Source organism: Alligator mississippiensis, chromosome 1 (genome assembly GCF_030867095.1).
Source record: "Alligator mississippiensis isolate rAllMis1 chromosome 1, rAllMis1, whole genome shotgun sequence".
NCBI lineage: Eukaryota > Metazoa > Chordata > Crocodylia > Alligatoridae > Alligator > Alligator mississippiensis.
In genome coordinates, this window is record NC_081824.1 from 188,013,016 (window position 1) to 188,040,209 (window position 27,194).

At 40.5% G+C, this 27,194-nt stretch overlaps 1 protein-coding gene across 3 annotated transcripts in view; it reads right to left on the reverse strand.

Annotated features, from left to right (window-relative positions):
• Positions 1 to 27,194, reverse strand: part of CENPF (centromere protein F) — a 56,005-nt gene that overhangs the window by 11,452 nt on the left and 17,359 nt on the right. For all 3 annotated transcript variants that reach the window (XM_006260364.4, XM_019483182.2, XM_059717854.1), the window contains 8 exons: positions 26,561 to 26,689; positions 23,650 to 23,772; positions 18,725 to 18,860; positions 10,483 to 13,997; positions 6,532 to 8,823; positions 4,545 to 4,697; positions 3,343 to 3,519; positions 851 to 1,012 (listed from right to left, as the gene is read on the reverse strand). In XM_006260364.4, the coding sequence (XP_006260426.3) occupies positions 851 to 1,012; positions 3,343 to 3,519; positions 4,545 to 4,697; positions 6,532 to 8,823; positions 10,483 to 13,997; positions 18,725 to 18,860; positions 23,650 to 23,772; positions 26,561 to 26,689 (6,687 nt within the window). The remainder of the gene's footprint in view (positions 1 to 850; positions 1,013 to 3,342; positions 3,520 to 4,544; positions 4,698 to 6,531; positions 8,824 to 10,482; positions 13,998 to 18,724; positions 18,861 to 23,649; positions 23,773 to 26,560; positions 26,690 to 27,194) is intronic.

Consider the following 27,194-nt stretch of genomic DNA (forward strand, 5'->3'; position numbering starts at 1 on the left):
TTAGGGCATGCTGCTTCTGTGGCTGTGCAGCAAATATTATAGTTTACTGACTACTAGTCATTACATTGGATCCAATGTATAAGAGCACCTCTTCACAGTGAGAGTTATCATTTGAACTGCAGCTAGTCAGTCATCACAGACGGAAGGAGGGAGAGCGAGGGTAAGGCAATATAGTATTGGAAAACAGAAATTCAGTTGAATGGACAAGATAAACTTTGCTCTTGCGGCTTGACTGCAAACACCAAAACCTTATTCCTTTTAAATAAACTTCAAGCAATTTTTACCAATTTTTTTTTTGCAACTACATAGCATTCACATTTTTATCCAATCATCAGCAAGAATTCTCTCATAAGAAGAACCATGCTAATAAATAAATCAGATGGAAATTCTTCATCAATCAGAACAGATATGCTCACAAATTGAGCATGCTGTAATAAGACACTACTGCTTTGGAAAGTAGCAGATCTTCTGTTCAAAATAATTTAAAAACGATACAGATTTGTTTACTTTGGAAAATGACTTTGAATTAGAATAGGTATTAACTAATATTCTATGTAATACAAAGTTATACATTCAGTACAGAGGCTAGACAGTCACATTAGTATCATGTCAGACAATCTTGCTTGACCTTAGAGGGTGAATGTTAAGTCATGTCTATTGCACGTGATTTTCCAGCAGAAACAAGCACTAACTGATTTGCCAGTTAAAAGCCAGAGAAAAGCTCATGAGGATTAGACTGTCAGTTCTGTACTGAAGCTACTTGAGTTAAGACTATACTTCTTCCTAGAATCTAGCTAGCGAGTTAATTTGCAAGTCAGAACCTAAAGTGTAGGTAGAGAAAATAAAATACCTTGTTCTTTGTAAGGCCCTCTAACATCTGATTGGCTTCTTTCACAGAATTATTTAATTCCTCTTTACTTGATTTCAGGAGCTCCATCTCCAACTTTTGTGCACTGATACACTGCTCCAATGACTTCAGTTTGTCTTGACATGCCATAATTTCAAGTTCATTCTATAGACAGAAAATAGAGTTAACCAATATGGTTTTAAATTGGCCACAGAGAGCTGTATTAAAATGCTTACTATCCTCAGGAGTCTACAGTAATCTTACACAACAATTTGAGAGAAGTTTCTAATATCATGAAGACCATGCTTTAGGTGTAAATACTGCATACACAAATCCTGGATGGGAGAACTCTAGTATTAAAAAAAAACCCAAAAACAGAACTTAAAAATAATCCCACATAAATCACAAGAATGAAAACAACATAACAGTACAAATAACAATTTTGAATGACTTATAACATTGGGCATCTTGAAATGTATCTAGATACGTATTTGCAGAGGCAAACAATGATTTTTCCAGATGGAGGAAGGAGGAACTTTTATGGCTATGGACTACATTGACAGTTTAAAGCATGCCAGTATAGGATCCCTATGCATTTTTCAGTACATTTTGTAAAACTTAACTATTTAGAAAGAAACCTATCACTGTCTTTCTTACAATAATGCTAGCTGATATTTGAGTTCGCAAAACCAGTCCTTTATTACTTTTATGGATGAAGAGGGGCCCTAAACTAAGTCACATCAGGATGCAGCAGATTTTCAATATACTGGAAGGTCTATCTTTCGCTGCTTTGAAAGTTTTGGACGTACCATTTATATTTTACCAGTATTTCTGCATGTTATTTATCACACAGGCTCTCTAGGGTACCATATAGGCAAATATATTGCTATGTCTATCATTATCAAATGATACGGACATAAGCTATTGCACTCTAATGATACGTAATGAAGTACCTGCATCACTACTTGTTACAACTTTAATCCTCTTTCATTCAGGGTTAAACATTATAGCAGTGCAGGTAACTTGTACTGCTATAGGATCGTGCAGGCATAACAGCTGCATCTAACAGCTGATGCACACTATGGAGCAACAGTGATTCTCTTTTAAAGCAATTAAAAGGTGTGTTTGTCCATATCCCATATTAGCATGTCTACTAAAAAGACTATTCTTATGCTAACTTAACTTTAGGAATCCAAGCCCTCTTCCACAAGCTTTCCCTCTTCTGTTCACACACTTTTTGTCTGTCAAGTGTTCCATTCAGATGCCCCAATCACCAATTTATCTTTTTTAGATCTGAAGATCCCAGGTCATGTTTTTCCATTGGCTTGCACCCTATACACCTATTCATTGTTATGCAGGTTCAAAAAGCTAGTTCTCACTCACACCCCTGCCACACATTAAAGAAAAAATTACAACTTTGTGGCTGGTTCCTATCACACCATTAATTCAACATACAGCCAGGGGCGCCCTTATGGCTGGGACCATATCACCTGATGGGGCTCTCAGCTGCAGGAGTGCATGGTGCACCCCCTGCTCACAGCCCCTCTCTTCCTAATTCCTGCTGCTTTCTCCTTTTAAATGTAATCCAATTTCATTCTTTCCTTCACTGTTCCCTATGCTATGACCCTTATCCTTGCCTAGATTTCTGTAACTTTAGGCCCAGTCTTGGTAACCTTTGTTCACGAGTAGTTCTAATGGAGATGCGTACACAACTTATGAAGGTACTAGGTTCATGATGTACTGTATTTACTCATATACCTTTTCCCAAAAAAGTAGTCTTCCAAAATTGGGGTGCAAGTTTGAATTTTCTAATGAGAACAGCAGAAGTGTCATTTCTATTCAGGCAGGACTGAGGGAGCCAATTGAATTCGTGGCTTGTTAGAATCTCTCTGATTACTGCTAATTGTTCTTCTCTTAACAGGTGTTAAAGGCCGACTTCCCCTTTTTAATGGTCTAGGTGTTCCACTAATCAAGCTATCCTTTCTTCAGCAATGCTGCTAAACAATTTGAAATTTAGCTACTCCTGATCTCTCATCTATTTCACAGTCCTGCAGACTATTTTTAGCTCTTTTCAAAATCCTAGATCTGCTCATGCAGTCCAGTCTTCACCAGCAGCTACAGTTTCAGCTTCTGGCAGGACAGCCAAGAGCTGCTGACAATTCAGCTGTGAAAGTGTTAAAACTGTAATTTTTGCCTGAACAGGAAAGGAAAGATTAGGTTCTGTCCCTGCTCTATGCTGATAACTCTGGAAAAATCTTTTCTTCATTCTCCCTTCCCAAAAGCAAAGTGCATATCTTATTTGGGGGCATGCGATATGTGAAAAAATATGGCATATTCATCTTTTTCCACAGCAATTATTGAAACTGAACGCTATGAAATACCATAGCAAAGATAAAGCTTTCTTGGGGATATGATATACAATCTGTGTTTGTACTTCAGTGTTTAAACTTCCCTTAGGTTAAAATCCTATCATAACATTTCTTAATTTATTTTACCTTTTTGTTTGTTTCTGCCAGAACAACCTGGTGATTCTTCTCCATTTGATGAAGTCTCCTTTGATATTCTGACAGTTCTCTTTTCATTTCTCTTCCTTTTTCTTCCAGCTCCTTCTGCACCTTATCCAAACTGTTACTCAATTCTGCTTTTTCTAATGTGTTTAGATTCAGCTGAATCTGCAAACAAACATGACCATTTGGTAAATGCATTACTGTAGATGGAGTAATAACTGGTACATTAAAAACTGACTTTTTATTTGGAAAAAACAAATCTTTGGATGGTAAAATATACAAGGTAAAAGAAACAGTATTTGTTAGGCATATAGGTACACTGTAGTCTTAGTGCAAAAATCTTAGTACAAAACAGCAGCATACAATACCAAGATAAATTTCAAACAGGTATTTTAGCACCAAGCTGAACAAACTTAATCTCAGCAATAAAATTAGCATTAAAGTCAAAGCTTATCCCTTTAACATGACATAACTGTTTCTAGTGATAATTCTCTGACAAGTTCAGTCATTTGTCTCACAATCACCAAGAGGAAGCAACATTCTAAAGTATTAATATTGTTTTGTAACTGCACCTGGCAGGCAATTAGAAAAAAAGAAAGTTACTTCTGGATATATTTCATAAAAGTCACACTAGCTTGAAGTCTGTGGCTAAACACCTATTGATACCAATGGCAATAGAAAAAGGCCCATAAGTATGTCATTTGTACATAATAGAACCAACTACAGTATATTTAAATGAAAAGAAATCTTGACTACTGTACATAAGGCTCCACTTCATATGAACTACAGGATTTTGAGAATGAAATAATGAGCAAGAGTCATGAACACAAACTTTAGCTTTATCTACAGTTGAGCTGGCAAGAAGTTTTGGGTTTGTTTGTTTTTTTAAACTTGAGAAATGCCATACTTGGGCGAGTGATCTGAGATACTAATTGCAGCCACATAAATGTCTGTAACAGAAAAGTGGTGTGTTTCATTCTCAGTGAAACAGTTTTCAGACACAGAATACAAGGGAAAGATAAAGAACACTGAAGATGGAATTAAATAGTACATTTCTAAAAGCACCAGGGGCAGAATCTGTTTCCTGAAGTTCTATTGAGTTCAACAGATCTAAGGACAATACAGAATTATATTAGCTGAGGACCAGGCATTCAAACTAGGAAAAGTCTGCTCTTCGCGCAATAACTAACCAGGTTGTTTTCTGCCTGTTCTTGAAGATGTTGAACTTGTTCAACAAGGATATTCCTTTCAGTGGTTAATTCTTCTTGCAGTTTCATAATCTTCTCTTCACCCTTCTTTAGTTTGTCTTCCAGCAAGATACTATTTTCAGTAAGTTCATTTACCTGAAAATTAAATATTATATTGTTACTTTTGAAATGTGAATGTCATTGCTTCCAGAGAGCTTGAATATAGGCAGCAGACAATTTCAAAAATAAGTTCTTTAATTCTGCTTGCTAGGTCAAATACAGCACAGGTTGCTAGCAACCTAATGGTGCTACCATAAAAAGCAATCCTGTGGTAAAAGTCCAATACCTAGGAATTTTTTCTTTTTCGTTCTACTTTTTTTTTTCTCACTGGCAATTTGCCTACCCTTGAGAAATCTCTCTCCCCCTGTCTCCAAGTAAACTATCCCTGAATACCCTGACATAAGAAACTTTTTTAAAAGTTGACTTAAAAATAGGTGGCAAAAACCTAAAAAAAGACCACAAAAGTCTTCCTATTAAATTCCATGGGCTTTGAATAGACTACAATTTTATAGTAGAAATGTGAAAAATTAAAATGCAATCACACTACAGTTTTCAGTAGCACTGTAAGCAATGAACAAACTCTTCACACACACCACCCAACAACTACATGTATATCTGAGATGGTGATAGAAAAGCTTCAGACTTGAAAGTGTACATATGCATTCTGACTAAAAACAAAGGGCGTCTGTACATGAGCATGGAGGTGGCTCCATTGCGCTGTAATTAGAGTGCATTGGAGCAGACTTGACATGGTAATTACCGTGCTCCAGCAGCCTCCCGCATATCATGCATCAGCGTCCCTGGACTTCAAAAAGGCAGCAGGGGCACTTGAACTAAAGCTCAAATGAGGTTTGAACTAAAGCTCCCATTGCCATTTTGAAGTGCAGAGACGCTGATACATGAGACTATGGCGCTTTAATTAGAGCAGCTCTTGGAACCACTCTAATTAGAGTGCTGCCTCCCCTCCCCTCCAACCCCTGGAACATGTATAAAAGTGCCCAAAGGACCCACTGCTTCTACATCACCAAAAATCCTTGTCAGTGGGTATGTCTACATGTGCATTTCATACTGGAGCAGAGTAAACTACTTGTGACTAAATGCTGCTAGTTGCCCCACCAGCAGATTGGGGCAGGGGGCTAGGACCTACCCCATCCCTACAGCTCTTTCCAAGCCCCATGCCTTGATCACCTGATCAGGACACAGGGCTGGGACCTGCCCCTGACCAGGACAGCTCCCAGCCCTTGCTCTGTGATTACACAGCAGAGGCTGGGGAGCTCCCAATGCCAGTTCTGTGACTGCAGGGCTGGAGCTGGGAGACCCATATCTCCCAGTGCCAGCTCCACAATCATGGGGTCAGTGCTGGGAGACCCTCATCTCCCAGCACCAGCCCTGCAGTTCCAGAGCTGGCATGGAGAGATAAGGTTCTCCCAGTCCAAGCCCCACAATGATGAAGCTCAAGCTGGGAGATAAGGATTTCCCAGCCTCCGCTCCCCAACTGCAATCTCATAGCAGGGGGCTTGGAGATCACTGCTGCCAAGTCAAGGAGACAGTCCCTACCCAAGCTCCGATGATGGAGTCCACCCAACAGCAGATAGCTCCTGTGGGCAGGGAGCAATCTCCTGTCCCCTGGTGGCCAGCTGATTGGGAGCAGATTTGCTCCCAGTAAGGCATCTACACGAGCAGTACTGAACTGTTAGTACTCATGAGCAAGTTTGCTACTTGCATTTCCAGACAGCAAATTTACTTGCAATTAAGCAAGGTTTACTGCTACTTCACAGTAAAGTGTCTTATGTAGATGCACCCGGTGACAACTACATAACTCTTAATTTAAAGCTGTGCTTTACTTTAATTTTGTAAGGAAATGGTAAAACCTAGGACATTTTACCCTCATTCTTATAAGACGCCTTTACATTAATTTCATTTGTCTCACCTTTTCAAGAAAAGCAGTTTTTTCAGATCGTGTAGATTCCAACTCCTTCTCAAGGTCTTTATAAGATATTTTTAGATTTTCTAAGGCAGACTGCCAAGTCTCAGTGTTGGATAGATTTTGAACCTTTGGTATCAATTCAGCCATCAAATTCTGCAGCCCTTCTTTTTCCTCCTTCCAGTGTTCATGTTCACTTTCCAAATGTAAAAGCTGTACAGAGAGCTGCTCTGTATCTTTTATTTGATTTTGAAGTGTAACATTTTCTTGGATCTTCTCAGTCAGCTTTTGCTTGTAGGTTGCAAGTTTCTGAACAAGTGCTTTCACTGATTGCTCTAATTTGGCACTGAAGGTGTCCATTTCCTGAAGTTCCTCCAGTAATTGTGTTTTATCATCATATTCAAGGCATCCAACTTCATTAATTATGTCTACTCCTTTTGCCTCACAGACTTCTTGCTCATTATAAGAAAGCCTTGCATCCTTCAGCTGAGATGTGACCAACAGCACAACATTTTGCAACTCTCTCATTTTAATATTTTCTTTTTCCTTTATTTCTAGCAGTTTTACGACGGTGGAATTAGAAGATTCTAATTCAAATATTTTTTCTTGTTTTTCTTTTAGTTCTTTAACCAAACCTTCTTTTTCTGCCTGGATGTCAGTAATTTCTAATTCTAAAGTTTTCAATTTTTGATCTCTCTCTCCCATCTCAGCGTTTAAAGTGTCCGCCTCTACTTTAGCAGTCTCTGCTCGAAGAATTGCATCTTCCAGATTGTCTTCTGATATCTGCAATTCTCTTTCAAGCTTCTCAACTTTGTCCAGAAGAGAGTCTCTTTTCCATTCACACTCTCTCAGCTTTTCAGCCACATGGCGTTTTTTCTTTTCATCAGATTCTATTTTTATTTTCAATTTCTCAATTCCACATCGCATTTGATCTACCTCCTCTTGTGCTGAGTTGAGCCTAGCAGCAAGTTCATGTTTCTCAGTTAATAAGCCTTCCAAAGATTTGGAAAGCTTTGACTTTTCCATTTCTGATGCACTTAACTGAGTCTGCAACATTTCAGACTCTTTTAGAATCAATTCTTTTTCCTCATTCAGATGTCCAGTTAGGCTTTGCAACTTTTGTTCTTCTAATGCTAGAACCTCTGTATTTTTTTCCAACTGCTGCAGAAGACAGTCTTTTTCCTTTGTTAAATGACTTACATTGGACTTTTCAGTCTGAAGTAGTTTTGTTAGTGTCTTCACTTCAGCCTCCAAGATCCTAATAAATTCAGTAGAATCTATTTTATTTGATTCTAGCTCTTTTGTTTTTTCTTGCAGTTTCTGATACACTTGATCCAATTCCTCTTTGTTTTCCCTCAAAATACTTAGCTCTTCACTAAGCTGGTTTCTCTCAGCTGTGATGACAGCAAGTTGTTCTTGAAGACCAGACATAGTTTTCAGTTTATTTTCACTATCTCTTTCTAATTGCTGATATTTTGTCTGGAGCACCTCAATGTCATCTTCTAAGGCCAGAGCATGGCTCTCAACATTAGCTTTCTCAGATTTAGTCCTTTTCAATTCATTTTCTGTTTCAAGGAACTTTTCCTGCCACTCTCCTTTGGTCTTTTCTAAATCATCTAGCATGTCTGTCACATCAGAAAGTCTAACTTTGTACATTTCTATGTCAGACCTTACTTTTTCAAGTTCTTTTTCTAGAGTCGTCCCTCTACAAGATAGTTGCTGCTTATCAAAAGCAGCAGATTCAAGTTTTTCTTTTAAGTCACGTTGTTCTTTTTCAAGGTCTAGAACTGTTTTTTCTAGTTCTGTACAAACACTTATCTTTGCAGTAAGCGCCGTCTCCTTTAAATCCAACCTTGAGTTTAATTCTTTGATTTCAAACAGCAGCACATCAGCTTTTTCATTGCTTCCTTGTATTCCATGGAGCAGCTTCAAGTTTTCCTCAGACTTCTGAGTTACCTGTTGCTGAAGAGTTTCAATGGCTACTTCATTTTCCAAGAAATCCACAGCAGTTTCAGATAAACCGTGTCTAGAAAATGACAAATCACTTGTTTTGTCTGAAAGGTTTGTGTTTTTGTCTGACATATAGCTATAGTCTCTCTCTGAAGGAAGTTTCTCCGAATGCTTTTCTGTTGATCTTGTTTCAGTAATCTCAGTTACTTTTCCACATTCAGCAATGTCTTCTATAGCAATTTGCTCACAGTGTCTTATGTCAGGTGTATCACTTTCATGTGTCACGTTTTCAGTGGGCAAACTATCCACTTTTAGTTGTTGCAAGCCATTTTCTTCTTCAGGAGGCACCTGTAGAAGTCAGTAAAAAAAAAAAAAAAAAATGAATCTAGAAAGACAAATTTATTACATGATGGTCTTCTGCTAGCTCCTTTTCCCTCATTCACAACAAATGGGTAGGAAAAAAACAACCAGAAAAATCTATAGAAAATGAAAGAAGTCCAGTATTTTTGCTGGAGGCCCTAACTAAACTCCACTTATCAATTTGGGTCACAAAGAAGCTGATCTAAAGCTGTAGGGACATTCTAGCATTAAGAAACCCTGGAATTATATTAACTAATTTTACCTCTCCTATTAGAAAAAACAAAGGAATTCTCTACTAATGAAGTTTTGCTCATTTATTGATTGGGGTAATGGTACTTATGTGTAGGGCTGTGAACTTAACAGAAATTCTATTGGAGAAATTGGGCTTACAAATAAATGCAAGTGGTGCCTCAGGCCTCGAAGTGCTAGCAAAAAGCAAAGCAAAGCAGCCTGTGTAAATCATTAGCTCCTAAACATTTAAGTTAAAGAAAAACTGGCCCAAGACAAGTCTGTATAAACTAGCCATTAATACCAGAAATTAGAAAAAACCATTATAGCAACCAGGTTCTGGGACAGCCTTCCGATGGGAGTAGGGGACTAAATACTTTTAAAAGGAAGGAGCTATATGAAGGTAGTGCTTGAGATACTCAGCAGATTTTTAAGATTTCAAAAGTGTTCAGCCTGAATTTAGAACCAGTGGGTAGGACACAAGTTAGATTTCATCTAGCAACAAGCCATTCTGCTTGTTGAAAGGGAAGTTGAAAGTAGTTCTTGGTGCCCTCTCATGAGAAATGAGGGAAAGGGGCATGTGCCACTAAAAGATACTGCTGGTTTCATACATAAGGTGCACGCACACCTAAAGGGGAGCTCAAACTACCACATACTTGGAGTGCAAAAAAAAAAAAAAAAAAAAAGATAATACAAAAAGATAATATAAAATACTAAAATCCAAAATGGGGCAAACCTTTACTTATCTATAATTCATTATTTTTTATTTTTCTGGACTGTAGCTAAGGAACCAAAGATAAAGTTGCACATTTCCATATCTCAGTTGAAACTGCATTAATGATATAGAAAAAATACTTTTAAATAGTTTTCATTTTTCATAAGTAGGGACCTACCAAAAATAAGGATTTTACAAAATCTGGCATTGCCCACAAAATCTGCAGGAAAAAAAAAAAAAACCTCATTGAAAATAAAATGCTGGCTCCCCAGAAGGAGCCAGCCACCTTCATCATGCCATGGCCTAACTGTGCAGCCCACCGGAGAGGATTAGTGGGGATGCTCACATGGCAGGCAGCCCAAGATGGCTGCCATCCCCACTGCTGACTGGCTGCAAGGGCTGTCCATCATAAGGCCCTGCCCCTCTCCAGTCAACAGCAAGGGCAAGGCCATATGATGAACAGACCTCACAGCTAATAAGTGGTGAGGGCCAGGGCTACCAGGGCTCCTTGGCTAATCAGAGACATGGGGGCCCCGCTGCACTCTGCCCATGAAAAAGGCTTTCAGGCCTGCATTTTCCTCATGAAACCAGCTGGCAGTTGCCTCGAATTTGGGAGGTTCCTATTAGTAAGCAAGCCTGTTTTGGCTTGTACCATAAATTCAATGACATACATCACACTGATTTGTATGAGAGTCATTACTTACATCTTCAACGTCTACGCACAGCAGTGAACGAGAACTTAAATCAAGGCCTTGTAGTTGGAGTCTTGCCACTTCAAGCTGTAGAAACAAATTCTCAGTCTGTTTCTTCTCCGCTGCCAGTTTATATTCCATCTCCATGGTTACACTATTGAGTTTTTGCTGCCACTGATCATTGTCTGAAATATTTTGCTTTTTGAGGTCATCTATTTCTTTCCTTTCAGAAAGGATTATTTGCTTTAGTTCTTGTATCTCTTCATTTTTCATATTTTCTTGAGAGCAAAATTGGTCTTCAAGCATCTTGATGGACTTTTTGTATGTCTGACACAGTGTCTGAAGCTCTTCAATTTTACTGTTCAGATGTGATTTTGTAGATGTAATGCTGTCTTGCTGTGCAATACGTTCCAAAGCATGATCATAAAGCTCTTCAACTAAACTAATTTCTGTTGTACCCCCTAAAACAGATTCTTCGGAGCTATTCAGATGAGTTATGTCTTCAGACTTTTTGTACATAAGATTGTCAAAAGAAGAACTTACAAAACTTTCTTCTGCAAAATGAGAGATTTCATTAAGACCCAACGGAGAAAAGATGTGCTTGGAGCCAACTGATTTAAACTCACCACTGTTTTGGAGAGGAGTTACCTGCACTAAATCAGTATTAACTTTGTTCAGACTTGTTGACAAAGCAGAATTTTCTGCTTTAAGTGTTTCAATACAAGACTGCAGCTCAGATATTTGAGAGATTGTCTTACAGTGCTGCTCATGTAGAATTTTATGCTGGTTTTGCAAAGAGAAAAGTTTTTCCTTTATTTCAACAAAGTGTATTTTAACTTCTTTTTCAGATAATTTTAAAAATTCATAATCATAGTTCAGTCCAACATTGCATTCCAGAGATTTGCATGACACTGGCTCATTAAACTGTATTTCTGATCTATCTTCATCATTTTGATCCATAAACTCATCAGGAAAAATAGCTTTTTCTTCTTTTAATATTTTAACTTCATTCATTAATTGTCCTACCTCGGCCATTTTAGCAGTAGTTGCTACAGATTCAGTTTTTGATTCATTGTGTTCAGTTGTTAAAGCTAACTTTTCAATCTGCACCTTTTCACACATTTTCTCCAACTCATTTATTCTATTTACTGTCATCTGCCAAGAAGATACTAGTTGAACATCATCATTCTGGCTTGATGTTAACTCATGAAGACCTGAAAAACAGTTTTCATCCAGTCCCTTTTTATAATGGTACTGGGAAACAACATCACCATTAAAATCCTCTGAATGTTCATTTGTATTCATCACTATAAGCTTAGCATCTGGAGTTTCTAGTTTTTCTTTAATAATTTCTAATTCTTGCATCATCCCCTCTTTTTCCTTCTCACTTTCTTCAAGTTTTATCTCTGAACTTTTCAAAGCAGCCTCCAGTTGCATTACCTGTGTCTTGTAGTTTTCTACAGAGACTTCTTTGTCCTCAAGATCCATCTGTAGCAGCTCAAGCTTAACTTGACATTTATTCAGGTCTCTCTCTTTTTCTTCCGCAGACTCTTTCAACCGTTCATAATTAGCTTTTGAGAAAAGGCCTAAATTACATATTTGATGTTCATTCTTTGTTTCTATTGCCTTGATTAGTTCCTCTCTCTCTTGATGCAGGATATTATATTGTTCTTGCACTTTATTTTGTTCTGCCCTGACATGTAATATCTCCTTTCTTAGACAGTCACGCTCAACTGAAGATACATTTTGGATATGGGAAAACTCTGATTGTAGTTTCTCAAGTTCCTGAATCAAATCTCTATTTTTTTCCTCTGATAACTTTAGCCTCGATAAAACTTCTTTGTGTTCATTAATAAGCTGTTTGTCTTCTTCTATTTCTGATTTTCTCTCCTCAAAGTTGTTTGTTTGAAGTCTTAAAATACTTTCTATGTTGGCATTCTTTTCTTCTACTGATTGGTATTTTCTTTGTAGAACTGTAAGTTCTCTTTCAATTTCTTCATATCTTTTTTCAAGTGACAGTCGTTCCTCTTTATGTTTTTTGGACATGTCAGAAATTATTCCTTCTCTTTCCTTTAAATTATTAGAAATATGTGCATGTGCTTTTAGAAGATCTACTTTTTCTTCTTCTAAAGTAGTGTTAATGCCCTGAAGGGTTGCTTTTTTTTCAATAAGACCATCAATTTCTTCTTTATATAAGCAAATCGTTGTAGACATGTCCTTTTTCTCTGAATTCCATGTTTCAGACATAAGTTGTAATTGCCTTACTGATTCCTCAAGCATTTTCCTATTTATTTTTAAATCCTGAATCTCTGCTTGCCGAGTTTCTAATTCTTTATTCAAATTTAGGAATTCCTTGTCCTTGTCTTCAAGAGCAGATAATATTTTACAAACAAAATCCTGGCGAGCAGATACATCCTCTTGCAAATTACTAATATGTTGCTTAGTCTCAGTCACAAAACTTCCATGAATCTGTTCTACTTCAAACAGCCTTTTTTCTGTCTGACCCTTGATTTGTATCAATTCTTCATACTGTTTCTGTAAATCTGAATTCAACTGCTTTTGAGCCATTAATGAAATCTCAAGAGAAGATATCTGATGTTGTAAAACAGTCACTTCCTGTTGACTGTTTTTTCCTGTTCCTAGTGCAACTTTTGTAAAATGATTTTCTTGATCTTCAGTGCTTGCTCCAGGCTCTTTTGTTGATGCAGTGGCATTGCTCACTGCAATTTGTCTGTCATCTAAAACACTTCCACAATCATTTTGTGAATATACTTCTCTGTCTTCTGTCACTTCAGAAATATCTTCTGATTTTACAGAACAGATTCTGTCATACTTAACAACTAACTCTTGATAACATTGATCCTTTTCCACTACTTTATTTTCTGTCAGCTGGAGCCTTTGTTCAAGAATGTCAATTTGGTTGGTGAACTCTGTTATTTTCCAAGTCATATTTTCTATTTCTTTCTTATATTTTTGCTTTGAACAGTCTGCTTTTTGCTGAAGTTCATCATAGGCTTTTTTCTGTGCCTCTAATGTTGCACTCTTACATTCTACAGTCTCTCTGAGATTTTTAATTTCTATACTATACTTTTCATTTTCTATTTCCATGTTTCTGACTCTCTCACAGGTTTCATGACTTTTAACTTGTTGATTTTTGAGAGAAGTTTCCAAGTGATTAATTTTGTTTAGCAAACCTTCTCTCTCAGACTCTAGATGATTCACAAGCTGTTCATTTTCAGTTTTCCACTGAGAAAAAGTGATAATCTCCTTTCTTATTTCTTCACATTCTCTCTTCTTCACCCCAAGGACCTTCTGTAAATCTCCTGTTTCTTTTTCCATTTTGCCTATTTTATTGTTTAATTCTTTAATGTGATTTTCTCTTTGTATAAGCAAGTCTTGAACAGATTCTTGCTGCTTTTCCATGTCAGCTATTACTAATTTCAGTTTCTCCAAAGTTACAGAACTATCTTGCTTGTCTAATTTTTCTTGGAGCAATTTTAGCTCTGCTTCCTGAGAGAGATTTTTATCTAGAACATTGAAAAAAAATATTAAAAGGTTAATCTAAAGAAAATAAATTATTCTATCAACTACGTATTACTCTTTTTATCATTTAGAATAATGAAAAAATGTTCTAATATTTAAGAATATAATTCAAATGTCCCTGTGTCTTTTGAAACCTTTACTTTCGTATTATTCAACTGGATAGACTGGACAGACTTTTGTAATTAGCTAAACATGCTTTATATAAAAACACTGTCATGATAGAGTAACAGAAAGAACACACCATAGCTAATTCTTCACTTCACAGTTGTAACTCTGTTGCCTCTAAATCTCATTTCCAATGCTCTAACCTCAAGAAGGGATAACCATACTAATGACTACTGGAAGAATTTTAGTGGCCTTTTTATCCATTTTCCAGCCTTTAAAACTAAAATACATCAAACCAATCAAAATGTTTGGTGGACCCAATTACCTCCTTCTCTTAATATTGCCTCATAACAGAGGAATTTCCTGTATTACTAAATAAATACTATTGAACACCAGTAATTTACTGTATAAAACAGAAAATATTTTCCTACAAGACAAATAAAATTGTCAATCTTCCATTCAATAAACTTCTTTAATGACTCAGTAGATGCTACTAAATTATATTTAGTAAATTTGTAGATGACACCAAGCTGGGTAGGACAGAAGACACTTTATAAGACAGTCATAGGGTGTGGAGAGGCATAATCCTCAGAACATTCTAAATAAGCTTTAAACCCCAAGGCCATGTCCATACAAGTGTGGTTCTGCAGTATGTGGCACTGCAGACAGGTCTGGACATCTAGGCATTCCCCACACTGCTACCTTGCAGCATGGGGGGATATTTTGACCCTGGGAAATACACCAGGATCAAAAAAATCCATGTGGAAAAAAAGTAGGGTGGTGCACATGGCAGCAGCACATGCCACCCAAAACCAGAGCCTGGCCAACCAGAGCCAGACTCCAGCTGCCGGCCAGCCTTCCAGCTGCAGCAGTGCCATAGCTGCAGCTTTCCCAGCCCTCAGGTAAGGCTGCTCAGGCCAACACAATTGCTGGCCCCAGCTAACCCTACCCCACCAGGTGTAATCTGTCACATGCCAGAGTGCTCATGGTACAGGCTTTCCCCAGGGACAAGTAGTAGCGGCACAAAGTGTGCTGCTGCTACTTGTTCCTGGGGAACCAAATGTCTGTGCTCTTCTGGACACGGCCCAAGAGTCTAGACACGCATGCCACTTAAGACTGGTTTAAACTTCCTGGAATATCTCAAAAGAATACCAGCAAAAAAGGGTACGATTTTGAGGCAGTCCTCCATGAGCCAGTCGAATGTTACAAAGGAACATAGAGCATTCTGTGCCTACTGTCTGGTTAGTCCTCCAGGTATCCCAAACTACACTGTTCTTCACTCCCCTACTCCACCCCCACCCCCAAATGCATGCAGGACAAGGGGTTGCTGTGGAACACAACCAGGACTCTATTGTGCAAACAGAAAGTGGGGAAGCAAAGCATTCATGTCAGTTTGATTCTGTGCTGAAGACACTTGATCTCCAGGGCAGGGTATGAAAAGCTGCAGAGATCTTAGGGCCCCGGAGCACTAAGCCCTCCAGGAAATGCAAGCAGGAGGCCATACATCTGTCACAGCACCTAGCACCCCCTCCACTCCCATTCTTCCACTACCCCAAATGCCTTGGAACCTCCTCCTTCCCCTCCCCAGTCCCTCCACAACTGTACATTCCTAGTCAGGGTACCACCACTTAGATTTTGTAAAATACAATCACATTCTTCATTGAAGACAATCAGTCCTTTTTATTTCCCTTTTTTTTTTTTTTTTCTTTTGAGAAGGAGGAGCTGAAATTGCAATTGTAGGCCATGATATCTTCCTCTTTCTTGGGGACCAGCCAAATCCAGGTCTTCCTCCCCCCTCTGCTGGAATCCTAGGGAAAATTCAGACACTGGGAGGATTGATGGCCTGGATAACTCTATCACCCCTCAGTGCAATCACTAAAAGGTGATTTAGAACTCTTAGCATGGTACATGCAGACACTTCTGTCTGGGGACAAACGTGAACAAGTTCCTCATCAGTGGGCACTTGTACATGTGCATATTAATGTGCAGCAATAAACTCCACAGCATATCATGTTGAAGTTTATTGCTCCTAGGTTACACGTTTATTGCTCCTAGGTGCCATGTTTACATGTGCGCCCAGGACCACAGCACATTGACTGGGTCGGAGCAGCCCTGGCTGGCAGGGAACCCGGGGGGGGTCAGTGTGCCAGTCCAGGGCTGCTCCAACTTGACTCAACATGCTGCAGAGCCACTGGCTGGGGCACAAGGGTGTTTCAGTGTGGGGCTAGCCAACAGGGAGCCCCCACACTGAAGCACCCACATGCTGCAGCCAGCTCCATAAGCATCTATACATGTGGTGTTGCACATGAAAAAACTCTGTAGCAGGATAATAATTGTATTTACAAGTACTAATCTGCTGTAGTTTATTAGTTCCCTGTGGTCTAATAGGGCCACACATAGACACCAATACATTTACTGCAGAGCTAATTAAGCAACTCAGCAGTAAATGTTTCATATAGATGCATCCAGTGACATTCCTGGAACAGGTTAAGCACTGTCTGTCCACACCCTTAAAATCTATAAGTAAAAGATAAACCAGAGTGTTTCTGGGATGGTTTAGCTAATTATGCAGGGTGGTGGACTGAGATCCTGAGGTCCCTACCAATGTTTAGTTGTTGATTTGCAGCCTAAACATACTCATCTTCAATGTTCTTCTCTGCCAGAGAAATTCTATGATACACTGGTCAAGTCATTAATCTCTCCATGCTTCAGTTATCCATCAATAAGATAGAGATAACAGTAATACTCCACTACTTCATTGGCATGAAGCTAGCATAAATAAACTAAAATCTAGAATGCAAATTAATAATAAAGGTCATAAATGCCACTTAAGTACCAGAGATTTAGATTATTTTATAAAACCCCCAAATATGTACAGTCCTCAACTTATGACATTACAAGTTCTGTCAAACAGCACGTTCGACATTTGTAAATTGACACCCTGTTTTGAGGTTCCGATGCCAGTTTTGCCTTTACAATGCTGGACACAGCTGTGTCCAGCTGGTAAGTCTGCTGTGGTGGGGGGGAGAGGGAAGGGAAGAGGCATGGGAAGGCAGATCAGTGCCCCCGCAGCGAGGGAAGGATTGTGGCTGGGGCAAGTGCTGCCAGGGGAGCACAGGGAGAGGATGGGGTGGCTCCCGCTGCTGCATGCCACAAGTCCAGGAGGGCATGGGCAGAGGGGTGTGCCAAGCAAAAGGCACTCGAGCAGCCCTGGCCCTAGCCGCCCCACACAGATCTGGAGCACATGTCCTGCCGCAGCTTGCCAGGGCGGAGTGAAACTGCAGCTCGTCCGGGAGGTGTGGGGAGGCTGCACAAGCAATGGCAGGGCACAGCCCTCACTCCCAGTGCCTTCCACCCGGAGCGACCCACGCCTGCATCACACACCCTCAGCCCCACTGCCCCAGCTGAACAAGCGGCAGCAGGGCAGAGTCCCTGCTCCCAGCACCTTCTGCCTCACTGCGGGGGCAGCAGCAGGGGAGCAGCCAGACAAGCTGTAAATTCTCCCGTGGCCGCTCACAGCCCCTGCTCCTAGCACCACTGGAGCATAGCCTGGCACTGCTCGCCTCGCAGTGGGGTGAGCAGCCGGATGAGCTGCAGCTTCTCCCATGACCGCCCATAGCCCCTAGAATGCAGCCCAGCACTGCCAGCATCTCTGCCAGGGTAGCAGTGGGATGAGCCATGGCTTTGCTCCAAGGGCTACGGGCTCTTAATCATTTGACTAGAGAATCAAGATAAACTCCGTGGTTCCTGTGAGTTTAGGTATCATTCAAGAGTAAGCTAGGAGTCTTTATGATGATCTTTATGAGTCTTTATGATGAACAGCAGAAAGTGGCAGAGGAAGAAGATACATCCACTGTTGAAGAGACTCCTCCTCATAAAGTCTTGACAACAAAGTTGGCTGAGGCATTTCAACATTTGGAAGCTGCCGTTCCTCAAACAGGGACATATAACCCTGACATTGAACACAGTGCATCAGTGAGTAGGGGAATATTTAACATGTACAGCTGATACAGAGAAATTGACAAGCAAAAGAAGAGAACATCTGTCCAAACTTCCTTGGACACTTCCTTAAACAAAGCAGGCAAGACTCCAGCAAAACCTGTAGCCAAGACTCCTAAGACTCCAGCCAAGAACCCTTCAAAAAGTCCAGCAGTCACCTCAAAGAAGTCCTTCTAAATCAATGATTGTGATTTATAATATAAATACATTGATGTAGCTATATTACTCATTTATAATTGATTGAGTACAAAATTCTGGGTTATTTTTGGTGAAAATAGGGTACCAGCCCTTGGTTCAGGAACAAATCCCCCATTTATAATTTTGTTTCTTATGGGAAAATTAGTTCCAAGTCACGTTTCGATTTAAGACGCAGCTTTCAGGAACCAATTGGGTGTCTCAAGTCCAAGGACTGCCTGTAATGGAATTAAATTAACAGTAACAAAGTTCAGCAAGACAGAGCTCATACACAAACATTTTCTCACCTTTTTGTCCATAATTATTCTCCCTAGGAAACTGAGATTACACTACCATTTTAAATCTTCCTCAAGCGCCACACAGAAGCAATGGTTTGCAACAAGTTTTCAATAAATTGAAACATCTAACTCACTTTTCATCTCTTCAGCAAAATTCTGGCTCTGCTTTAAAAATTGCTTTGCTGTTTTTAGTTCTTCTTCCAGCTGGTGGATCTCTCGCAACTTTTGATCAAACTGGCAATTAAGGATTTTTTTTTCCTTTTTCACTTCCTAAAACAAAACATTAGTTACAAAATCAAATCATGAATGAATTACCAAAAATCTGATTGATTCCATAAAGTTATTCAGAAAAGACAGCTGTGATTTGGTATGCAATCTGTTTACCACCCTGGAAAAGAAACTAGGCCTTGATTTCTAAGTGTTTCTTGGGAACAAAAATTGTACCAAATAGCATAGATTAGCACATCCCCTATAACCAGCTATTGCCAATTTCCTGTGGCCTAACCCGAGCAGATCTCAATATAAGAACAATACAGTGAGATAAAGTGACTTATCCAGAACCAAAGATAGAGTCCATTTCAGAGACAGTATCAGAAATTTCCAATTCCACATCCTGTGCTCAGGTCAACCATCTCTTGGGATGGATATCTAAAATACATAACATTATTCTTCCTGCTAAACAACATGCAACTGCTTTGGATGTAGAGAGTTAATAAGACTTGGATGTGTCTGTTAGTTCAAGGTGGCATGCTTTCTGTTGATTTTTCTCCAAAAAACTTAAGTAAAAAGTATCTAAACAACTAAATTCCAAGTTGCTTCTGAAGTCCAAACTCCTTTCTCCCCAAACTCTTGATCAGCTGAACAACAGATGGCATAGCACTGGCAGGGCTCATTTGGAAGTAAGCCCTCAATTATTCATCTAGTTACTAATAGCAGATGGGCACCAGAGCATAGAAGCCAAGTTAAAGAAAAAGATGGGCATGTATAGGGGGAAAAAAGTTAAAAACCTCCTGGCAGAATAGGTTTTTAATTTGTAACTATTTAAACAAGTCAACCTAGGACAGTAATTAAAAGTGTTCCTCTCCACTCATAGCCTCCAAACCTGAAAATTCAACTGGTATGTCAATCACTCGAAAAACACACAGGTTTTCAGGAACATTTACTAGAAATTTTGATATACAACGAGTTTTAAAGCAGGATAAATTTTGAGCTTTTTGATTTTGCAATAGCGCGCGCTGATTTCTACTCACAAGTCAGTACACAAAACGAGCACTAGCAAATCCCCATTTTTCTACCAGTTCCTCTTCAACCAAGTTTAAGGTGTTTAGATAGCTAAAAGGCCCAACCCTCTTCTCCTGCAGCTTGATGCAAGGAGCTCTGACTAAGAAGCATTCAGGAAAAACTTGGAAATCATAACCTCACATAGCTGAACAAATTCTAAGTATTGAAGACAGTCCATGAATAGCCAAAAAATAACAAGTTATCTTTTCTCTAGGTATTCCCAGGGCACTGATATAATGGGTTTAACCCACTAAAATGATGAAGCAGATAAAATTACTTCACTCAAAAAATGAAAATTGTTTTCCATCTTGAAGAGAAGGGAAAGGAGAAGGGAAAGATATACTAGTACTACTTCCCAGAAGTTACTCCTTAGTACCTGAGTTGCTTAGGTACAACATGGCTACAAGCAATTCTAACCCAGACAGGCATGCACCATCTAATGCCACCACCTCCAGAAACTGTCACCGATCTGCTTTAAGTGTGGCTTATCAGAAAGGAAAATGATGGGCTAGAACAGAGGTCTTCACCTTACAACTTGCTGGCCAGAAAAACAGGGTCTTCAGCAGCATTTGGTAGCAGGGGGCTTTGCCCACTCCATGCTGTACCACAGGTTGGGGGGCTTCACCCATGCTGCAGGCAGCTGAGCAGCAGAGAGAAGCAAGGATGAGAAGAAATGATGACCAGGTCCTAATGCCAGCCTGCCTTGTAGGGCATTTCAGAAAACATTGCTGATTCCTGTGCTAGAACATCCTTGAGTCCCTGTCACTGCAAAGTACAGAAGTCCTTGAATTAAACATTAGGGCTGTGTGAAACAGCACCATTACACTTCGGCTTCCATTTCGCCAGGATAGTGTTTCATTTAGTTTCGAAAGCACTGTTCCATTTCATTTTGTCGAAACTGTTTCGACGTTTCTCGCGTAGGCTATAATGGGGAAGCACAAAGCTACCTATAACTGTCATTTCTTGCCTGACTCAGATGAAACTTGCAGGGATAGTAGCCCCTTCTAAGGCCACAAAGCCTGCCTAGTTTCAAGGAGATTGGTGCAGGGGTTTTTGGGAAACTGCACCTCAAGCAAAACTCACGTCACTTGCCAGCAGCAGCGGCCTCCTGTCATTCCGTGTGTAGATCTGGGGCCCCTCACCGCCAGGAGGGCTCTGGGGCTGAAGGAGTCACTCAGAGCGCAGCCCAGCGGCAGGACATGGGGGAGAGCCAGTGGCGGAGCCGCTCAGAGAGCAGCCTTGGCCAGTGGCTCTCCCTCGCCTCCCGTCACTGGGCTCAGCTCCATGGGGCTGTGGAGCCTCCAGCCGCCAGACTGTGCTCACCAGGGCTGCGCTCCAAGAGGCTCCTCCAGCCTCATGGAACTCAGCCCGGTGGCAGAAGGTGGCACAGAGCCAGTGGTGAACCACTGGGAGCGCAGCCCTTGGTCCAAGCGCAACCCTGGCCAGCAGCTCTGCCCTGCCTCCCACCACTGGGCTCAGCTCCATGGGGCTGGCGGAGCTGGTTGGAGTGCAGCTGGGTGGCAGGAGGTGAGGGAGAGCCAGGGCTGCACTCCGAATGGCTCCACGAGCCCCACAGAGCTCTACCTCACAACCCTTTGGGGGGTGCAGGCCCCCAGATTGCACATGGGATGACAGGAGGCTGCCATTGTTGCCTGGGACCAGCAGCAGCAGCAGTCTTCCTGGCGCTGGGCACAGGCTGCGCCCAGCATCGATCCCAGACAGCAGCAGCAGCCTCCTGTCATCCGGCGTGCAGATCTGGAGGCCTACACCCCTGGAAGGGCTGCAGGGCTGTGCCAGACTCCTCCCGGGAGGCGTGGCCCAGACCTGAGCGAAGGATGACAGCAGGCTGCCGTTGCCAGCTGGGACCAGTGCCGAAGCCAGGTAAGTCCAGCTTTGAAATGTTTCATTCCGAAACTGTTTTGAAAGCGTTTTTTTCATTTTGATTTCGCTGTTTTGAGGTTGAAACAGCTTCAAAACGAAACACCCGAAGAAATTTTGTACAGCCCTATTAAACATGTATCCTGTATGGCTCACTAGTGCAATTCATCATTGCATAGACACAACAACATTTTATTCAACTGTTAAAGAGGTTTGAATACAACAGCAAGGACAGGATATATCATATTCCTAGTGCTAATAAAAATCTCTCTCTGGTAAACCAAGCAAAGAAACGTCCAGTTCAATTTTCACTTTATTTTTGTGTCCCAAACCTCCAACCAGACTTGTTTTTGGATGTACAATTAGCATCCTGCAGAGAGTTTACTAAATTGATTTATCATAGCTTGGAGTGGAGAGGGAGGAACGGGGTCTAAGTTCTTCATGCACACTAAAAAAAACCCCTCACATGGAGATTGTGAAGAAGTATAGCTAAAGAAAAAAAATATTGTGGTGATATTGATTATTTAAAATATTATTTATTAGTATTTTTTACAGATTCAGCTATTCTATACAACTGTTGTTCACAGTCTAGAATAACACCACCCACTTAATCCAAGTGACTTACCAAAGCAAGCAAATGGATGAAGAAAAAAAGAACTGGTGAATTTAAAACCTAGAAAGAAGACTATTCTGGTAAGCAAATTGAAACACTTCCAAAAAATTGCTGCAACAGTGCTGTCTCCATTCATGCAGGGCTTTCACAAAACTGGATTTTACAAGAAATGCTTTCTGTCACCTTCATCAGGTTAGTCTACCTCCAGCTCTAGCCAATCAACTTAGCTTCAATCATATATGCTTTTATTACTCCTGCCTGAATAAATGAAATGCAGATTTTTCAAAACTGATGTTTTGGGCACTGCAGAATGCCACAGCAGCCTCTCTCAATAGCAGAGGTTATCATTGTTATTTTACTTCTAGGCTTCCCTCAGCGCCTTAATCTAAAACTGAAATAAGGCCTCAGTCCTTATTTGTGGATCTGTAAAACTGAGTTAGTCGCAATGGAATCAACTGCAAGATCACCTATAGATCGTTCTCTGACAGCCCCTTTACACACGCAAGTAAAGGCATGATGGGCACTAATGTATAATCTACACAACTGTGCATTAGATCCTATTGCATCTTATTGCTGGTGCAGGGGGAACCTGGGATCAGGATCCCCCTGCACCAGCAAGCAAGCTCCCATGGCTGGGGGCCCCCTTCAAGTGAGGGGTTCCCAGCTACAGGGGTATCCAATGCACCCCCAGGACTGGGAGATGCAGCTGCCATGACCTCCCAGGCTCTGTCAGGGGTGCACAAAGCCCCCACAGCTGGGAGTTGGGCCCCAGCACCAGAAAGCATACGGCAGGAATGCAGCATCAGCAGCTGCAAGACCCAGCAGCTGCAGGGTGTTGCTGGGACCCAAAGCTGGCAGCTTCTGGGGCCGAGAATCCCCTCAGTTGTGGGACTCTGAGCCCCAACTGGGTCTAGGACGCTCTTGTGATTGGGAACCCTATCAGTTGATCAGAGACCCTGCTACATGTGCAAATTAAAGTTAGTACATACTTTTTCAAGGTTTAACTTTATAACTGGATGGAGCATTTTATGGTGTGATAGCCATTTTGGAAGTGTAGTTCTTCTCAAGGTAATTGTGTAATTAACCAGTTAATTGCGTGATACCTGTAATGTGTAGAGGATGCCTGAACACAACCAATAAAAGAGTCAGTGTTTAAAGATGAATTTGACAGGAATACAAGATACAGCTTGCAGAGTTCCTAACAAGTCAGTAAGGTGCAGATAGCACTAGTACTTGTTGATTTACCATTTAGGTTATTAATTATACCATCTACTCCAATTTATTTACCTCGAAGTTTTTCCTCAGCTCATTTTCCTTTGACTGAGTTGCTAGTAATGCCTGCTCTGCTCTGCTCAGCTTCTGAGTAAGCTCACTGAAATCATGTTCCAAAAGCTGTTTTGCTGCTGTCACCTACAAGGAAAAAGATCAAATGTAATTTGTGATCCTATTTAAAATTACTTTTTCAAATAACGGCTTTTAAAATAAAAATCCTATTGCTTCCTTAAAGTCTGAGCTAGAGAGTTTTGATGCAACAAAACCAAACAAATCCAAGTTCCATCTTTTTTTTATCCTAAGGGAAATCCAGAACTTTGGTGTTCAACTTGCCTGGCCCCACAGGCTGGATGAGTGGCGCGGGGCCAGTTCAAGGGCCTGATGAAACACTGAGTGCATGTCAGTGCACTGATGCACACCAGACCCAGTCAAGGAGCGACTCTACACTAGCCCAACCCCATGTGCTGGATCTGGCTGCAGTACAACTGTGGATCCTGGCACGATTCAGTTAAGAATCAGACAGTCCAAAAGCAGTGTGTGTAAAGAAAAGACAATCTTAAAAACTCAAGACTGTGCAAGTATATGAAAAAATATTTCCAGGCAAATTCTGAGGTGCACAATCACAAAGCAATATTTAAAATACTGTTATTAGCTTGGAGTCCTTTTCAACCAGCGGAGAAGCAGTCTTTAATACCTGTTCTCTACTCTCCAAAGCTACTGGTTTGGTCCCCTTGGCCAAATACAGACTACAGGGCTCTTTGCAGGCCAGATCCAGACTCAGTTTAAGTGGCAGAGGAAGCTGTGGAGGTTAACATCACTCACTCACTCACTTCCCCCCACCCCCCTTGCAAACAGGGCTCTGTACCTTGGACTCCAAACCTGCTCACCCAGACCCCAAACTACCAAACTCCAGGAGCCCTGAAGGCCAGAAGAGACAGCTCTGTGTACCAAATCCAGTCCCTGATCCATTTTTTACAATCCTGCACTACTGTATTTTTTTTTTTTAAATCAAAGCATGCAGTTTGGGGATGTAAAGCAGTGACTTCTGACCAACAGGCCTGAAAATTTATTGCAGATTACCATGCACATTCAAACTTCTAATTGAAAATAGGGAGGCAATATCTACAAACCACTACTATGGTGTTGTAAGGCCACTAGCAATGCCTGGAGCAGTAATATGGTCTTAAGAACACTGAAGCTTAATTGCCTGTATTTATGGCCTAAAGACATTAAATTTGTAGCTTTATTTCCTGAGAATATAGTTAGAAATAAAAGATTAGCACCGTAGTAACCTTTACATTAAGGTTTCGTCCAGGAGTCTTACATTCATTTAGCAGTAAGTAAGATTATAAATTGAATCATCATCATCAGATCCAGATACTTCTAATTTTAATTTATTTTATATTTGTCACAATAGCCCTGCAATACTCCAAGTTAGAAGGAAGGAAATTACATCACCAAGAAAAAAAAAGCCATTATGGAAATGAGTAAGCTTTCCTGGGGAAAATTTTAAAGCACCAAAGTTTCTGCATGAACCTGAAGTTTCTGCAGTAGGTATGTAAAGAAGAGAATACACAAGGAAAATAAAAGTCATGGAGAATAGTTGTAACAGGCAGTTTTAGAACTCTTGTCTTAAGTCAATATACTATGACTATGTATTACAAATCAGAATAAAAAACAACTTGTTTGAGTAAGGAAAAAGCTCTGAAAGAAGTGCAGAATGAAAAAGAATTATTGCATGGCCTTAATTAGATTGCTTTAAAGCTCATTTGCTATGTCAGTTCATCATTCTTCTTGCTTCAAACCACAATGTACACCACCACTGAATATATTTTATTGGTGTAACACTGAAATACTTTTTGGCCCCTTTACAGCTCAGTTACCCCTCAAAAGTCTACAAAGTTCTTTATCAAGACTTTCCTTTTTTATAGCCCTCGGTTTAGGTGCTCAGTGTTTGTAGTTCAGGATAGATCTTCTCAACCAACAGGCTCTGATACCATAGCAGATCTCTTCCTTGGTATGGCTCTCAACAAAACTGCAGATGTCTTACAAGCCTCCTTTGGAGTTCTCAAAAATTGTCATTTGCCCTCTTCCCAGTAAGATCCCTCCCCAACTGCAACCTCTCCCACTGGCTGCTACTCCCTTTAAGATGCACCCATCCTCCAGGCTCTCTGCCTAGTAACTAACCAGCAAGAAATTCTCTCTCAATTCTCCCTGGAGTTTTTTTTGCCCCCTAAAAGACCATTTCTATTTACCCCTATCAGTAAGCCTGCTTTGGTGGCATGATCCATACGTTGTTGTTCTCTTCACTGGGAGAAACAGGCTAACTAACAAAGCAGCTAAGCCCCAGCCCTTTGTGTATCAGCACACCTTTTGATAAGAACACACAACAGCTTATTCTGATTGAATTGAAATGTACTTAATTTCACTTTAATATTATAGCCATATAGATCTAAGTATACACACAAAAACCAGGCTTCATTCATTTTACATGAATAAACATCAGAAAATAACTAGGGGCATTTATACACGTGCTCCAGGAGTTGGGGGAAAAGGGGGCACTTTAATGAGAATGGCTGTCAGAGCTGCTCTAGTTAAAGTGCCCAGAGTGTCTTGTGTATCAGCATCCCTGTGCTTAAAAGTGGCAGCAGGGTCACTTTAACTAAAGCTCATTCAACAAGCTTTAGTTAAAGCACCCCCGCCACCATTTTTAAGCATGGGGATGTTGATGCATGATATGCTGGAGTCTGCTAGAGTGCATTAATTACCACACTCCAGACGACTTGATTAAATCGAGCCTGCTCTGACACTGTAATTACAGCATATTGGAACAGTGTCGCTGCTCGTGTATAGGCACCCTAGAAGACCACAATTTAGATGCTTCCTTCCCAGTTTTATTTGAAGTTTTTACATCTAAGAAGCCTACTTTGTCAAGTTCTGCCTGTAGAGCATTGTAGTCATTTTTGGCTTGCTGCAGTTCCTGGTTCAGCTTGGATTTTATCTGGTTGCACTGCTGGTCTAGTGTATGTAAGGAACGCTGTTGACGAGACAGTTCCTAAAAGGCAATGGTAGAAAAGAAACATAAGTACTACTGCCACAGTTTTCTAGTCAAAGTACTGTAACTGTCACCTCTAACAAAGTGGAGGGAGACATACTTTAAATAGCCTGTCTGTGAAAGGCCTGGGGAATTTTACAGGTGCTGGGGATAGCAAAAGGAGCAGAAAAGGGTAGGTGAAGGAGAAAGCAGGGAAGCATGTGTGATGCCTGTTGGAAAAAGACATCTGTTTACAAAATAAATTAAACTCCCTTCAGATTAAAAAAAAAAAAATCACAAGAGGTTTGTCAGGGGGAAAAGGCAACAAAGTGATAGTACTTCCCTTCTATATAGTCTTCCTAGGCAACCATATATCTTCCAGTAAAATCAAACACCCCTCCAGCATACTTATGTACCCTCACAACCTATTTTCTAGCATTACTTCCATAAACTACTAAGATTTGCTTTTAGCAGTAAAATAGTAATAATTTCAGGAAAGCATTCTATTAGAGTGGCACAGAAAGGC